Source organism: Martes martes (assembly GCF_963455335.1).
Source record: "Martes martes genome assembly, chromosome: 5".
Taxonomy (NCBI): Eukaryota; Metazoa; Chordata; class Mammalia; order Carnivora; family Mustelidae; genus Martes; species Martes martes.
In genome coordinates, this window is record NC_137892.1 from 86,454,602 (window position 1) to 86,467,167 (window position 12,566).

Here is a 12,566-nt window from a genome sequence, read left to right on the forward strand (position 1 = left end):
ACCAAAATGTCATCTGAGAGCATCTGGAGTTACTTTTTAAACCCAGTTCTCATTATTTTAAATGCACTTCATCAGGACTCTGACATTTTTTGGGCATTCTCCTTGTAAGCTTGCATGTTCTCTGCTATGCTTAATTGTTTCTGAACATACAGTCCTGATACCACATGGCAAGAAAAACATTTGACCAATAACAGAGAAATCCTTGATTCTGCCTAATTGCTTCTGACCAACATGCTAAACACTCTTGCTCCTTCACAGTTAAAATCTGTGGAAATCTTTTGGGAACACATATACTCTCTTTCCATAAGGCGCTATCAATGTGCTTAGTAGAAACAGGAAAACAAACCATCATAATCTTTCTCAGCTGACAACCTACTTATCCCAGAGAAATGACTTAATGGCAGGAGAAAAGTGTGGGTAAGGACTAAATGCACAACACACCAACCAGTTCCGTAGACTGTGTGGCTTAACGGTTTAAGTTAGCTGTTGTAGTCTTTCTTAAATACTCCAGTCTCCAACCAAGAACATTCATCCAAGTTAATGGAAGGTTAGAATATACACACATGCAGTCACATACACACATGCAGGGAAGTCAAGAAGGCCATTTCCAAAAGGGTCCACCAATAGTTCATAAACAAAAACTCAAAACCATCCCAAAAGTAAATATTCTTAGCAGGGCAATCAGGCCCCATGCTGAATGCCTTGCTTTATCTCAGAGGGCATGCAGGCATTTGTGAAAGACAGTTGATTTATTCCCTAGGCTTTAACACATGTAACTTTCAAAAGCACTAACACTGTAGATAAATAAAGAGGAGCCTACTATCCATACCTGACTGATGAAGAAACAAAGGAATTGAGGGGTCCATTGCTTGTCCAGGGTTCATTAAGTGGCTTAAGAACACAGTCAACTCTAGAACCCAGGCCTCTTTACTCCAAATCCCAGGTCTGTAAACCCACAACATGTTCCTATTTGTCTCTTATCATCACAAGAACATACAACTCCTGAAAACTCTGCTTTGTGACCTGGTTATCATGGACGACATATTCCTGTTTACCCTAGGACATCACAAGAGCAAAAGCCCCCTGATCTCTCTGCCTGGTGGCCTGGTATCCTGGGTGCTTCCCCAGCCTCCTCTGTAAGGACCTCGTGGCATTTACTGCTGTTACCCACTGCAGTTAACATTTCACACATCTTTCCTAACCCTTCAGCATTCCTGATGCAACAGTGGGAGGGGGAAACCTGAGCAGAATAGAGACCAGCTTTAGCACTAAGACATGAACTTTCTAAGGGTGAGAAGAGGGCACCATTCAGTCTTAAACCTACTTTGCCAAGTGGTTCATGAGCAGCTGTAACATCTGCCTATTTTTCTCTGGGAGCCGATGAACAAGGCTGTGGATTTCAGAGACCCGAGACTCCTGGTTTTCCAGCTCTGCAAAGGAAGGAAGGATGTAATATTTGATCAGTGACACAGCCAAATCAGATTACAAAACAAAATCAAAGGAAACCAAAGGTTGGGCACTAACAGACTAAGGATTTCTCAAAGGTTTAAGAACCTGTTCTATGGACTCATGGCTAGGTCTAAGTGTTTTTAATGGTGCTTTCTGTAACAATTCATTTTAAAAAATGACTGTTAAAGAATTCAAACCAAAATGATGATGGGAAGAAATGGAGCCAGTCAACTGCACACTTAGAGCAGACAGAAACCTGGGAGCAGCTGGCTTCCTAGAACGATGGCTTCATTTCAAGGAAGGAAGGAACTTTATGCACTTGTCAAATGATGAACAAATTGTACATGAACAACATCACAAGGGTCTCAAATATCAAAACAATGTCTCAAGACAGCATCCAACAAATCGAAGGCAATGTCCAGTCACTCTCAAGTCATGTGTGACACCCAACCAGCCCAGTGGAAGAAAGAAATGGCTGATGAAACATGTAAATCTTCCTGCCAACCTGTCACTTCAATCAAACCCTGCCATGGCTTGGTTGAATTTGGGTAAGTGGCTTCATTTCTCTGGGAGATAAACTGACAGTGCTCACCACACCTATTTATAGGATTGATGTGAGGTTTAATTAGAGAATGGCTGCTATGGGTTTGGAATTTCTCTGAGAAAGAAATCACATAAACACGATCTTTACTCCCACCTTTCTCTCAAGTCTTTCTCTTCCCTCTTTTAAGGAGACAACTCTGAGAAGATAAGGCCAACAGAACATTAGGTACTACTAAATAGGGCCAGTAGTAGTTACCAGGACAAACAAACTTTGAAGGCTTAAAGGAAGCAGGGAGACCACAGAGACTATTGACATAATAACACTGTGGAGATTCATGCCAGATTTAAATCTGATAGAGAATCTTACTACCTCTTATAGGAGGCCTGCCCCAGCAGACAGATTCCAGTATACTTAGGGTAGCTTGCACCTAATCCCTATGTATTTTAATACCAGTAATATGACACAAGGGACCTGGATGATGTAGCTGAAGAATGATCATAAGCTGTAAATGGAAGCCATGATGGAAAGGGGACTGGGAAGTTATATAAATGGTGTCATATTCAAGGAAACAATTCCAATGCTCAATTTAGGTAATGTGTGAAGTCTGATTCATTCTGCAAAATGCTACTCAAGGGCTGGGAAAAAACCCAAGGAGTTAGAACTCCAATAATCAAAATTAGAAAGCCAAACTTGCTTTCCTCTCCTCTCCCCACCCCAAAAACACATTCTGAAGTTTCTCTCCTCTATTGTAAATTCAGTGTGGTAGCAGGGCCCTTGACAATCCCAGTTTGGTTTCGTTTCTATTTTGTGTCTGTCTCATGAGCACATGTGTAGGTATTTACATACAAAATACAAAGGGTAGAAAGTTTTTATTTTGGGATACTAACTGTTTTTTGACATAGAAAAATGTATTCCTTTCCCCCTTAAAACTGGCAAAAAGAAAACTTACTTGCTGCTTTGATGAAACTTCTTTGAAACTGGTACATCATGAGTGGTCCTGGAAGCATTCTGGGATAAAAGGATATACAGCAGTCAGTTTAATAAAAACAAACAGACTCCCTAAATAGCAGCATAGACACTGCCCAACTGTATACAGACTAAGATCAAGGGACACAATAGCAACTCAATAGCCCAACTGAGTTTCTCTTTTAGAAAGGGTCTTGAGATTTCCTGTGACATTTTCATGCTCTTTCTTCTTTAAGGGAATGGATACAACTATGTTTCCTAGTTACAACTAGGAAAGTGCTAATGTGAAAGTCTAGCACAAGCCAAGAGATTTCCTTTTCTGTCAGTGACTCACCCATTGACAAGAGCATTTTAAGATGTGTCTGAGAAAAAGGAAACTAACTAAACATTTGTAATTACCTGTGCTTAAACTCTTGTCTTCCCAGCAGCTTGTTATTAAAATCAGCTCATCTGGAAACACTATGAGAGACTTCTGTGATTTTGTGGCAAATTCACTACCGAGGGTTGCTCCAGAATGCCAAAAGGGCTAGAACCGCTAACATTAAGCATGACATAATAAAATTTTACATAGTTTTTTAAAAGTATGTTTTATACTTAATGTTTGTTAGCTAATCATTAGATCAACATGCACAAATTAAGTGCTAAATACAAACCTCTGTGATTAGGCTTTGTGTAAACTACACTGCTAGTATATGTGGTATGAATGTTTAATCAATATGTTTAAAGAGTGTGTTTAACTGTAAACTTCAGCTTTTTTCTGACAGTCCAAATAACAACCTTCTCAACAGACTATAAATTATTCTCGGCTCAGGTTCTATTTTATTCTCATCAGAACTCCCAATTTAACTCCTGATCATCACTTGCATTACATCTTACTCTTGACTTCAAGATCCTTCTATCAATTCCCCAATAGCCAATAAAACCTGCATCACCAATTTTTTTTCTGGGGCTTTTTCCTCCTTTGTTTTTGAGCCAAGTGAATCTTCACAAAACCTGAACAAATGCTTATGCAGTTCACCAGTCTCCTCTTAGCTGAAACTGGACCCTCACCTACCCTTCAAGTTCAGGGTAAGTTTCAGTCACTTCATAAAACTGATATGGGGGCAGCTAGAATCACCCATTCCCTTAATAACCAAGGGAGGGGCAGAAAATAGGAGTCATACCATGCACAGTATTACGAGATAAAGAGTCTCTTCTCCAATAAAATAACATTTTCCTATATAAGCAGAAGGAGTCAAAAAGGACTTCCATTAATAAGGACAATCTATTAAGGAGTCTATCTATCTGTAGATAGATTATATTGCAATGCACAAAACCATCAAAACACATAGGATATGTATGTAATTATGCATTTTCAACAGACTGAGATACGGGGTTCCTTGTTTTCTGACTAGAGTATTTGGGGATTTCAGGAAATACCATATTTTAGGTTCTGTTAAAGGCTAATTATCATAGTAACTTCTCATAAAGAGCAAAGCTTCTTGAATCACTCATGGCATCCCCGCAAATGGCAACCCATCAAGGATGGATGGCTTACAATTGGTTTGACCAGCTGAGCTAATTGCACCCACACATAAGCTGTTTCTATATCCAAACACCCACTCAACAGCTTTCTGGAGGCTGGAAATAAAACTGCTTTCTTCCTGATTGCATGATAGCAAGCTGGCACTCTGCCCTGCAAATGGAAAGTCCCTACCTTAGGTAGGTCTTCAAAGCACTAGTGATTGTCTTTATCTCCCATTCAGCACAGATATCGGTCTCTGTTTCAGAAGCTGTTTTGGGGTCTAAAAAGAAGAAAAGGCAATGTGTAAACAGGAGCAGAAAATACAGCTAAAAAACAAGCATGGTATATAAAACCATTCAGTCTCCCTATTAACCAAAGAAATCCAAATTAAAACAAAACAACACCTATTTTTTTTTTCTGGTTCAGTTAAGAATATGGTTAAAAATCCAAGTATCTATTGCTGGCAAAAATGTAGTGAAATGGATCCTCTCAGAAACTGCTGGAGGCAGAAGAGATAAAATGCAAACGTTATGAAAAGCAATTTGGCAATACGTATCAAGAGACATAAAACTGTTTATACCCTTTGAAGCAGTAATCCCATTTCTCACAATCTAGCCTCAGAAAATAAGATAAAGCAAGACCAAAGTTACATACCCCAGGAACATTCAATACATGCTAATTCTCTGTAACAGCAGAAAAAATTTTAAAAGGAGATAACTTAAATGTCCAACGAGGACAAATGATTATTTTGACATGGCTCCCTGATGGAAAACTATACTGCATTTACATGAAAATGCTGACTATGCAACAGTAGGGAAAATGCCTGGATTATCATGCAATGTCAAGCAAAAACACCCAAAACAAACCAAGATTTGAAAGTTTATGAAAAAATTGTATGAACAAAAGCTGAAAGGAAGTATTCTAAAATTAATATAGTGGTTGTGTTACAGTGGGAGAACTATTATTCTTATATTTTCTAAACTATGATTCGATTCCATTACTTTTATATGTCTTTTTTTTAAATTGCCTTAAGCCAAGAACTGCAATGGGGACCACCATAATTACACTGGCTCCTTATCATTTCTTCTTTAGTCTCCTCTTGTGTGGACTGGTCAACAAATATGTGTATTTAAAATGCACATGTATTATAAAGGAAGAGATCACTCTTAGAGCTAGTCTTCCTGGGCAACACACAGCCCCATCTCACCACTGACAAGGTGGTTGGAAGTGAAGGCTTTCAGTACGGTGAAGATAGAATCCAGCTTTCTCACACACAAGACTAGTGATTTGCATGCCTACTGCACATGTTTGGGGGAAGGCTCTAGGCTTCCAGGGGTGGGAAATTAGAGTCAGACAGACCAATCAAAGCATAGCATTTCTTTGGCCCCATGGCTGGTTGAGGGAGAACCCAAGACCTAAGCCAGTGGAATGTCAGGACCTTTCTAGGAGATAGAGGAGAGACTCTCTGCTATTTCCTTTTGGGTTTGTACCTGGAAGGTTCTCTGAATTGCTCTAGATGCCACCACCTAGAGCCCAAGAGTGAAGTCTGACAGACAAAGCCAGAAATGAGAGAAGCAGAGAGAGCTGGTCTTGATGACATGGGTTGAGCCCTCATATCTCGCCATTCCTTTTTTATCATATGAACCTATAAATTCCCTTTTTCCTTAAGCTGGGTAAGGTCAGGTTTTCTGTTTTTTCTTTCTTTTTTTTTTTACAATCAGAAGAGAACTAAATAATAGAGCAGTTAAACAGAAACAGCCACTGGACTCTTTCTCAACAGTCTCAAAAAAAAAAAAAAAAAAAAAAAGAGGTTCTTCCTGCAGAAAGATAGCTTTTCAGCTGGAAGGGGAGAATGAGTCACAAGTGGGCACAATATATTTTCTATTTATTAGGAAAGAACCCACTTTCATTCTAGTAGGAAGAGTCCAAATAATCATGAGTGGATTAAGGAGTTAGGCTCTAATCCCCAGGTAAGGGCACAAATCCAGCTGATACCCACTGCTCTCAGTATGTTCCCTGATACATTAAATTTTTTTAAAAGATTTTATTCACTTATTTGACAGACAGAGATCACAAGTAGGCGGGGGGGGGGGGGGTTGTGGGAAGCAGGCTCCCAGCTGAGCAGAGAGCCCAATGAGGGGCTCGATCCCAGGACCCCGGGATCATGGCCTGAGCTGAAGACAGAGGCTTTAACCCACTGAGCCACCCAGGTCCCCACATTTAATTTTTTTTAAAGATTTATTTATTTATTTTAGGGGAGGGGCAGAAGGAGAAAGAAACTTAAGTAGACTCTGCCCTGGGCATAAAGTCCACGAGGGGGTTGATCAGGCAACCTGAGCTAAAACCAAGAGTCAGATGCTTAACTAACTGTGCCACCCAGGTGCCCTCCCCCACATGTATTCGGTGAAATAGAAAAGGCCCCAGCTCCCAATACATTTAGTTCCTAAAGACAGCACATCTATGTGTTTGCAGGTGACCCTAGCATTAATGAAATCTGTCTTATCACATGAAACAAACAATAAACAACATAAAGAGTGTGATTTTATTTCTAGGGTCACAGAATAGCAAACTCCATAAAGCTCTATCACAGCAAATTTCTGAAAAGCCAACCCAAGGGTGATTCTCCAAATGACCAAAACCTGTCGCTTTAATTCTCTTCTTGCTTTGTCATTTTTCACTCCCTTAATGGTTTCTTCCTGGAAGAGCATGTACCAAAAAACTTTGCTTAGCATGACCTTTTCCCCTCCCCAACCCAAGACACATGGAAAGCTGCCACAGTGCATGGTTCCTGGATGCAAGACAACTGTTACTGTACATTTTTCTGAGGAACAAACCAACTTCCACCCAAGAAGAGTGAGCACAACACTAAACAAGCAGCAGTTGGCAGGTCTGGGAGTTGTGAACTGTTCCACGGACCACATTTAGCAAACTAATGATTAGCGTCCATTTATTCGGGCTCTGTAACCATAGGAATATTGTGTAACATTACAGAGAGGAGAGTCAGATTACAGCCCAGCTAAAGGGCTTTTTATAGCACCAACGAGGCAAGGTTTAGAACTTGGGCACGTCCATTTTAATTCATTTAATATCCAAACTAAATTGAATACAGCCTCCCAAACCACCTCATTTTCAGAAAGTGCTGCCAATTTCCACACCTCCCTTACCAATGCTCCCTCTCACTCAGAGAAGCTTCCTGGTGGCATCCAAACATGACGTAAAGGCATAATTACAATTATCCTCTGAACTCAGTACATTTCTCCCCACCAAGTCACTTAACCATTGCATTACACTGTGAAATGAACCTAAGCCAGAGGATCAGGCCAACATACAGAAAGGCAGCCTGTGGGTAAACTAAAATGAATGTATTTCTTCATGAATCTGCTCCCACAGGAATCTGGAAAAATAGGAGACAGACTGGAAGCAGCGGTTACCAGGGGAATAGTCTCAGAAACATCTCAACAATCAGATGGACTAGAAAGATCCATCTAGGCCAGTACTGTGTTGCTGATGAAAACACGAGAGACATTCTGGAGGAAATGATCAGGACCAGCCATCTATGAACTCCTAAATTTCCTAAGAATTCATTATAATTGTATGTAAATTAATTTTTTTCTCTTTAACTGAGAAAATAACATGTGCACCTGGCAAAAAAATATTCAAGCAAAACAAGTAGATAAACATTAAAAGGTAAACCTTTCCTGTGCTAGAGGCAACTATAAATAACAGTTCTGTGTATGTGTATGCTATCTCTAACAGCACATACAAATACAAGCATATAAAAGCATATAAATACATACCACTTTTTAAAAACATAAACACATGTACACTGTACATGTCATTTTGTGCACTGTTATTTTCATTTGACAGTACCTTGAGAAAGTGTTCCACATTAGCACACAAATTTATCTACCTCACAGAAGTACTTCACTGTATCATAATGTTCCCGTTAATGGAAATTAGTTTATTCCCTGAGTTTTGTTATGATAAACAATGATATAAACTACTGTTTCCATGTACATGCTTTACCTATAGAAAAAAAATCCCTCAAAGTAAAATTGAAATCAAAAAGTACATGCATTTTTTTTTAAGATTTTATTTATTTATTTGACAAAGATCACAAGAAGGCAGACAGGCAGGCAGAGAAAGAGGGAGAAGCAGGCTTTCCACTGATCAGAGAGCCTGATGTGAGGCTCGATCCCAGGACCCTGAGATCATGACCTGAGCCGAAGGCAGAGGCTCAACCCACTGAGCCACCCAGGCGCCCCAAGCATGCGGTTTTAATTTTGAAAGCTATTCCTCAACTATCCCTCAGAGGCTGTACCATTGACTGTTTCCCCAGATCCTAGAACAATATGCAGAACTTTGATCTTGGCCAGTCTTAGAGGTGAAAAAAGACCCATTTTTAATTTGCTTGTTTGGAAAAAAAAAAAAAAAGGAGGAGGAAGGCTGAGAATCCTTTCCTATGTGTCAAGTTTATGGAGTATACTCACCTTTTTTAAGCACACAGTTGCATGATTTTGGACAAATGTATACAGTCAAGTAACACCCACAACCGGAATAAAGGTAATTTTCCATCACCATGAAAATCCTCCTGTGCCCCTGTACAATCAATCCTCTCCTTCCACCTCCAGCCCCTGGCAACCACTGTCACAAAGCATAATACTTTTGAAATCCACCCGTGTTGCTGCATGTACCAGTAGTTTGATCCTTTTATTACCAGGTAGTAAACAATTTTATGGATATCCCACAATTTGTTCATCCATTCATCAGGTGACGGACATTTGGGTTTTTTCTAATTTTTTACTGTTATGAATAAAGCTGGTATAAATATTTACATACAGGTTTTTATGTGGACTAAAGTTTCACATCTTGGGTCACTACATAGGAGTGGAACTGGGTAAAAATATGTAGGAGAGGTCACATAGTAAATATGTTTAACTTTATCAGAAATTGCTAAATTGTTTTCCAAAACAGTTCGGTCATTTTGCTTTCCCACAGCAACCTGAGAGCTCTAGGTGCTTCACATCTTCATCAACACATGATATGGTCAGGCGTCTAATTTTGAAATTTTAGCTGTTCCAGGAAACATGAAGGAATAACTGTTTTTTAAATTTCCTTTTCTAATGACTAGTGACATTGTTTATCTTTTCATGTACTTTTTGTCCATCTGTGTATCTTCCCTGGTAAACTATTCAAATTTTCTACCGATTTTTAAAACTGAATTGGTTGTGTTATTATTACTGAATTCTTATTACTGAATTACTTGAGTTATTTTTAATAAATTCGGGATACAATTCATCTGCCAGATACATATCTTCAAAAGGTTTCTCATCTGTAGCTCCCAATTTCTTTTTCTTAGTAACTTTTAAAGAGCAGAAACTTTTATTTGGATAAAGTTTTTTTTAACCAGATTTTTCTTTTCTGTTTCCTACTTTTTGTTTTCTATTTAAGAAATCTTTTCTAAACAAAGGTCACCAAAATTTTCTAAACTTTCTCCTACAAGTTTTATAGTTTTAGCTCATAGGTTTAGGAATATGATTCATTTTGAGATTATTTTTATTTTTTTTATTTTTTAAAAGATTTTATTTATTTGGCAGAGAGAGAGAGATCACAAGTAGGCAGAGAGTCAAGCTGAGAAAGAGGAGGAAGCAGGCTCCCCGCTGAGCAGAGAGCCCCATGAGGGGCTCAATCCCAGGACCCTGGGATCATGACCTGAGCTGAAGGCAGTGGCTTAATCCACTGAGCCACCCAGGAGCCCGAGATCATTTTTAGATATAGTTTAAGATAAAGATGGAATTTTCCCCATATGGATGTCCAATTGTACATTCATTAAAATTACTGTCCTTTCCCTCACTGAACTACTGTGACAGCTTTATCAAAGATCAACTAATCAGATTCTGAACACCTACAAATTCAACAGGAGATAGAAGAGAAGAGCAGCAATTCTAGGAACAGAAAATCAACCACTTTCAGGAAGGTAGGACATGTGGAGAAGCCAATCCAAAGCGACAGGAAGATAGACCACAGGGGAGGGGCCGGCTCCCAGCAAGCGGCAGAGCAGTGGAGCACAAAATTGGAACTTTTAGAAGTCTGCTCCACTGAGGGATGTCGTTCCAGAGGCTAAGCGGGGGTGGAGCCCTTGCAGGGACAGTGTGGTCTCAGAACCCTCGGGGGTCACTGAAAGACCAGGGGTGCCTGAGTGTGGCAGAGCTCCCAGGTATCAAAGCAGGGAAGCCAGCTACAGAAATGGACCAAGGTGAGGCTATCAGCTCAGGGTTAGCTTAAACTGTGATGCAAGGCACAGTCACACCACTGCTCTTTGAGCAGGGACCCCACAAGTGGCAGATCCGGAGATATGCCCTCCTTCCTCCTCTGGAAGGAGTGGTACATGACTGCACCGCAATAATCTGCTGGGTTTGGAGACTCCAAACAGGGCCCTGCACCAGAGATAGAAATGCTCGGTCACAGGGCCGGTGACCCAGAGTGCGGCTGGAGATCAGGGAGATGGGAGGGACTGACTGTTTTTCTCCGAGGGCACACTGAGGAATGGGGACCCAAGCTCTCAGATCCTGCGGTGCCAGAGATTGGGAGGCCGCCATTTCCATTCCTGTCCTCCAGAGCTCTATGGAAAGCATTCAGGGAACAAAAGCTTACTAGAGAGAATCTGAGCAGATTACTTAGACTGGCCCTTGGCAAGGGCAGTGCAATTCTGCCTCCGGCAAAGACATTTGAGAATCACTGCAACAGGCCCCTCCTCTAGAAATCAGAAAGAACATTGAGCCAAGACCAAGATCACCAATCAAGGAGAACAGCAGAACTCCAGAACAAGGGAAGAGCAACACATAGAATTCATGGCTTTTTCCTATGATCCTTTAGTCTTACAGAGTTAATTTTTTTTTAATTTTATTTTTTTCTCACTCTTTTTTTTAACTTTCCTATTTTCTATCTTATCAATACCTTTTTCTAAAAAAATCTTTTAAAAGTTTCATTGTTATAGTCATATGTTATCATTTCATTGTATTTAGCCTTATTTTTTGTATACATAGTTTCTTTTTTTCTTTAAAATTTTGGGATGTAATTTCTTCTAACAGATCAAAATATACCCTAAAACTAGCTCCAGACTGATGACATTCTCTCCTCTATTTTTTCTTTGTCCCACCAACTTATCATATCAATTCCTATTTTAGAATCTTTTTAAATTTTCACCTTTACAGTCATATTCCATCCCTTCAACATGTTTACCCTAATTTTTGCATATATATGTTTTTCTTCCTTTAAAATTTTGGGACATAGTTTCTTCTATGAGACCAGAATACACCCAAAATCAAGTGGGTGGCTCTGTTCTACTCACCAGTCTAATATATATATATTTTTTTATTTTTTATTTATTTATTTCTACCCCTCTCCTCTCCCCCCAGTTTTGGGTCTTTTCTGATTTGGTTAGCATATATTTTTCTGGGGTCTTTGCCACCCTTTTAGTATTTTACTCTCTCATTCATATATTCTTATCTGGATAAAATGACAGGGCAGGAAAAACTCACCACAAAAAAAAGAACGAGAGGCAGTACCAACGGCTAGGGACCTAATCAATGTGGACATTGGTAATGTGTCAGAACTAGAGTTCAGAATGATGATTATCAAGCTGTTAGCTGGGCTTGAAAAAGGCATGGAAGGTATTAGAGAATCCCTGTCTGGTGAAATAAAAGAACTAAAATCTAACCAAGTTGAAATCGAAAAAGGCACTAATGAGGTACAATAAAAAATGGAGGTTCTTCCTGCTAGAGTAAATGAGATATAAGAGAGAATTAGTGATTTAGAAGACCAAATGATGGAGAATAAAGGAGCCGAGCAAAGTAGAGACAAACAACTACTGGAGAACAAGGGGAGAATTTGAAAGATAAATGATAACATAAGATGAAACAATATTAGAATAATTGGGATCCCAGAAGAAGAAGAAAGAGAGAGAGGGGCAGAAGGTATATTGGAGCAAAATATAATAGGAAATTTCCTTAATATGGCAAAGGGAACAAGCATCAAAAACCAGGAGGCACAGAGAATGCCCCACAAAATCAATAAAAATAGATACACACCCTGTCATCTAAT

At 39.5% G+C, this 12,566-nt stretch overlaps 1 protein-coding gene across 5 annotated transcripts in view; it reads right to left on the reverse strand.

Annotated features, from left to right (window-relative positions):
* ARHGAP26 (Rho GTPase activating protein 26) overlaps positions 1-12,566 on the reverse strand; it is a 437,763-nt gene that overhangs the window by 159,858 nt on the left and 265,339 nt on the right. For all 5 annotated transcript variants that reach the window (XM_080803878.1, XM_080803877.1, XM_080803876.1 and 2 more), the window contains exons 15-17: positions 4,656-4,743; positions 2,943-3,001; positions 1,325-1,430 (exon numbers count right to left, since the gene is read on the reverse strand). In XM_080803878.1, coding sequence (XP_080660004.1) covers positions 1,325-1,430; positions 2,943-3,001; positions 4,656-4,743 — 253 coding nt within the window. The remainder of the gene's footprint in view (positions 1-1,324; positions 1,431-2,942; positions 3,002-4,655; positions 4,744-12,566) is intronic.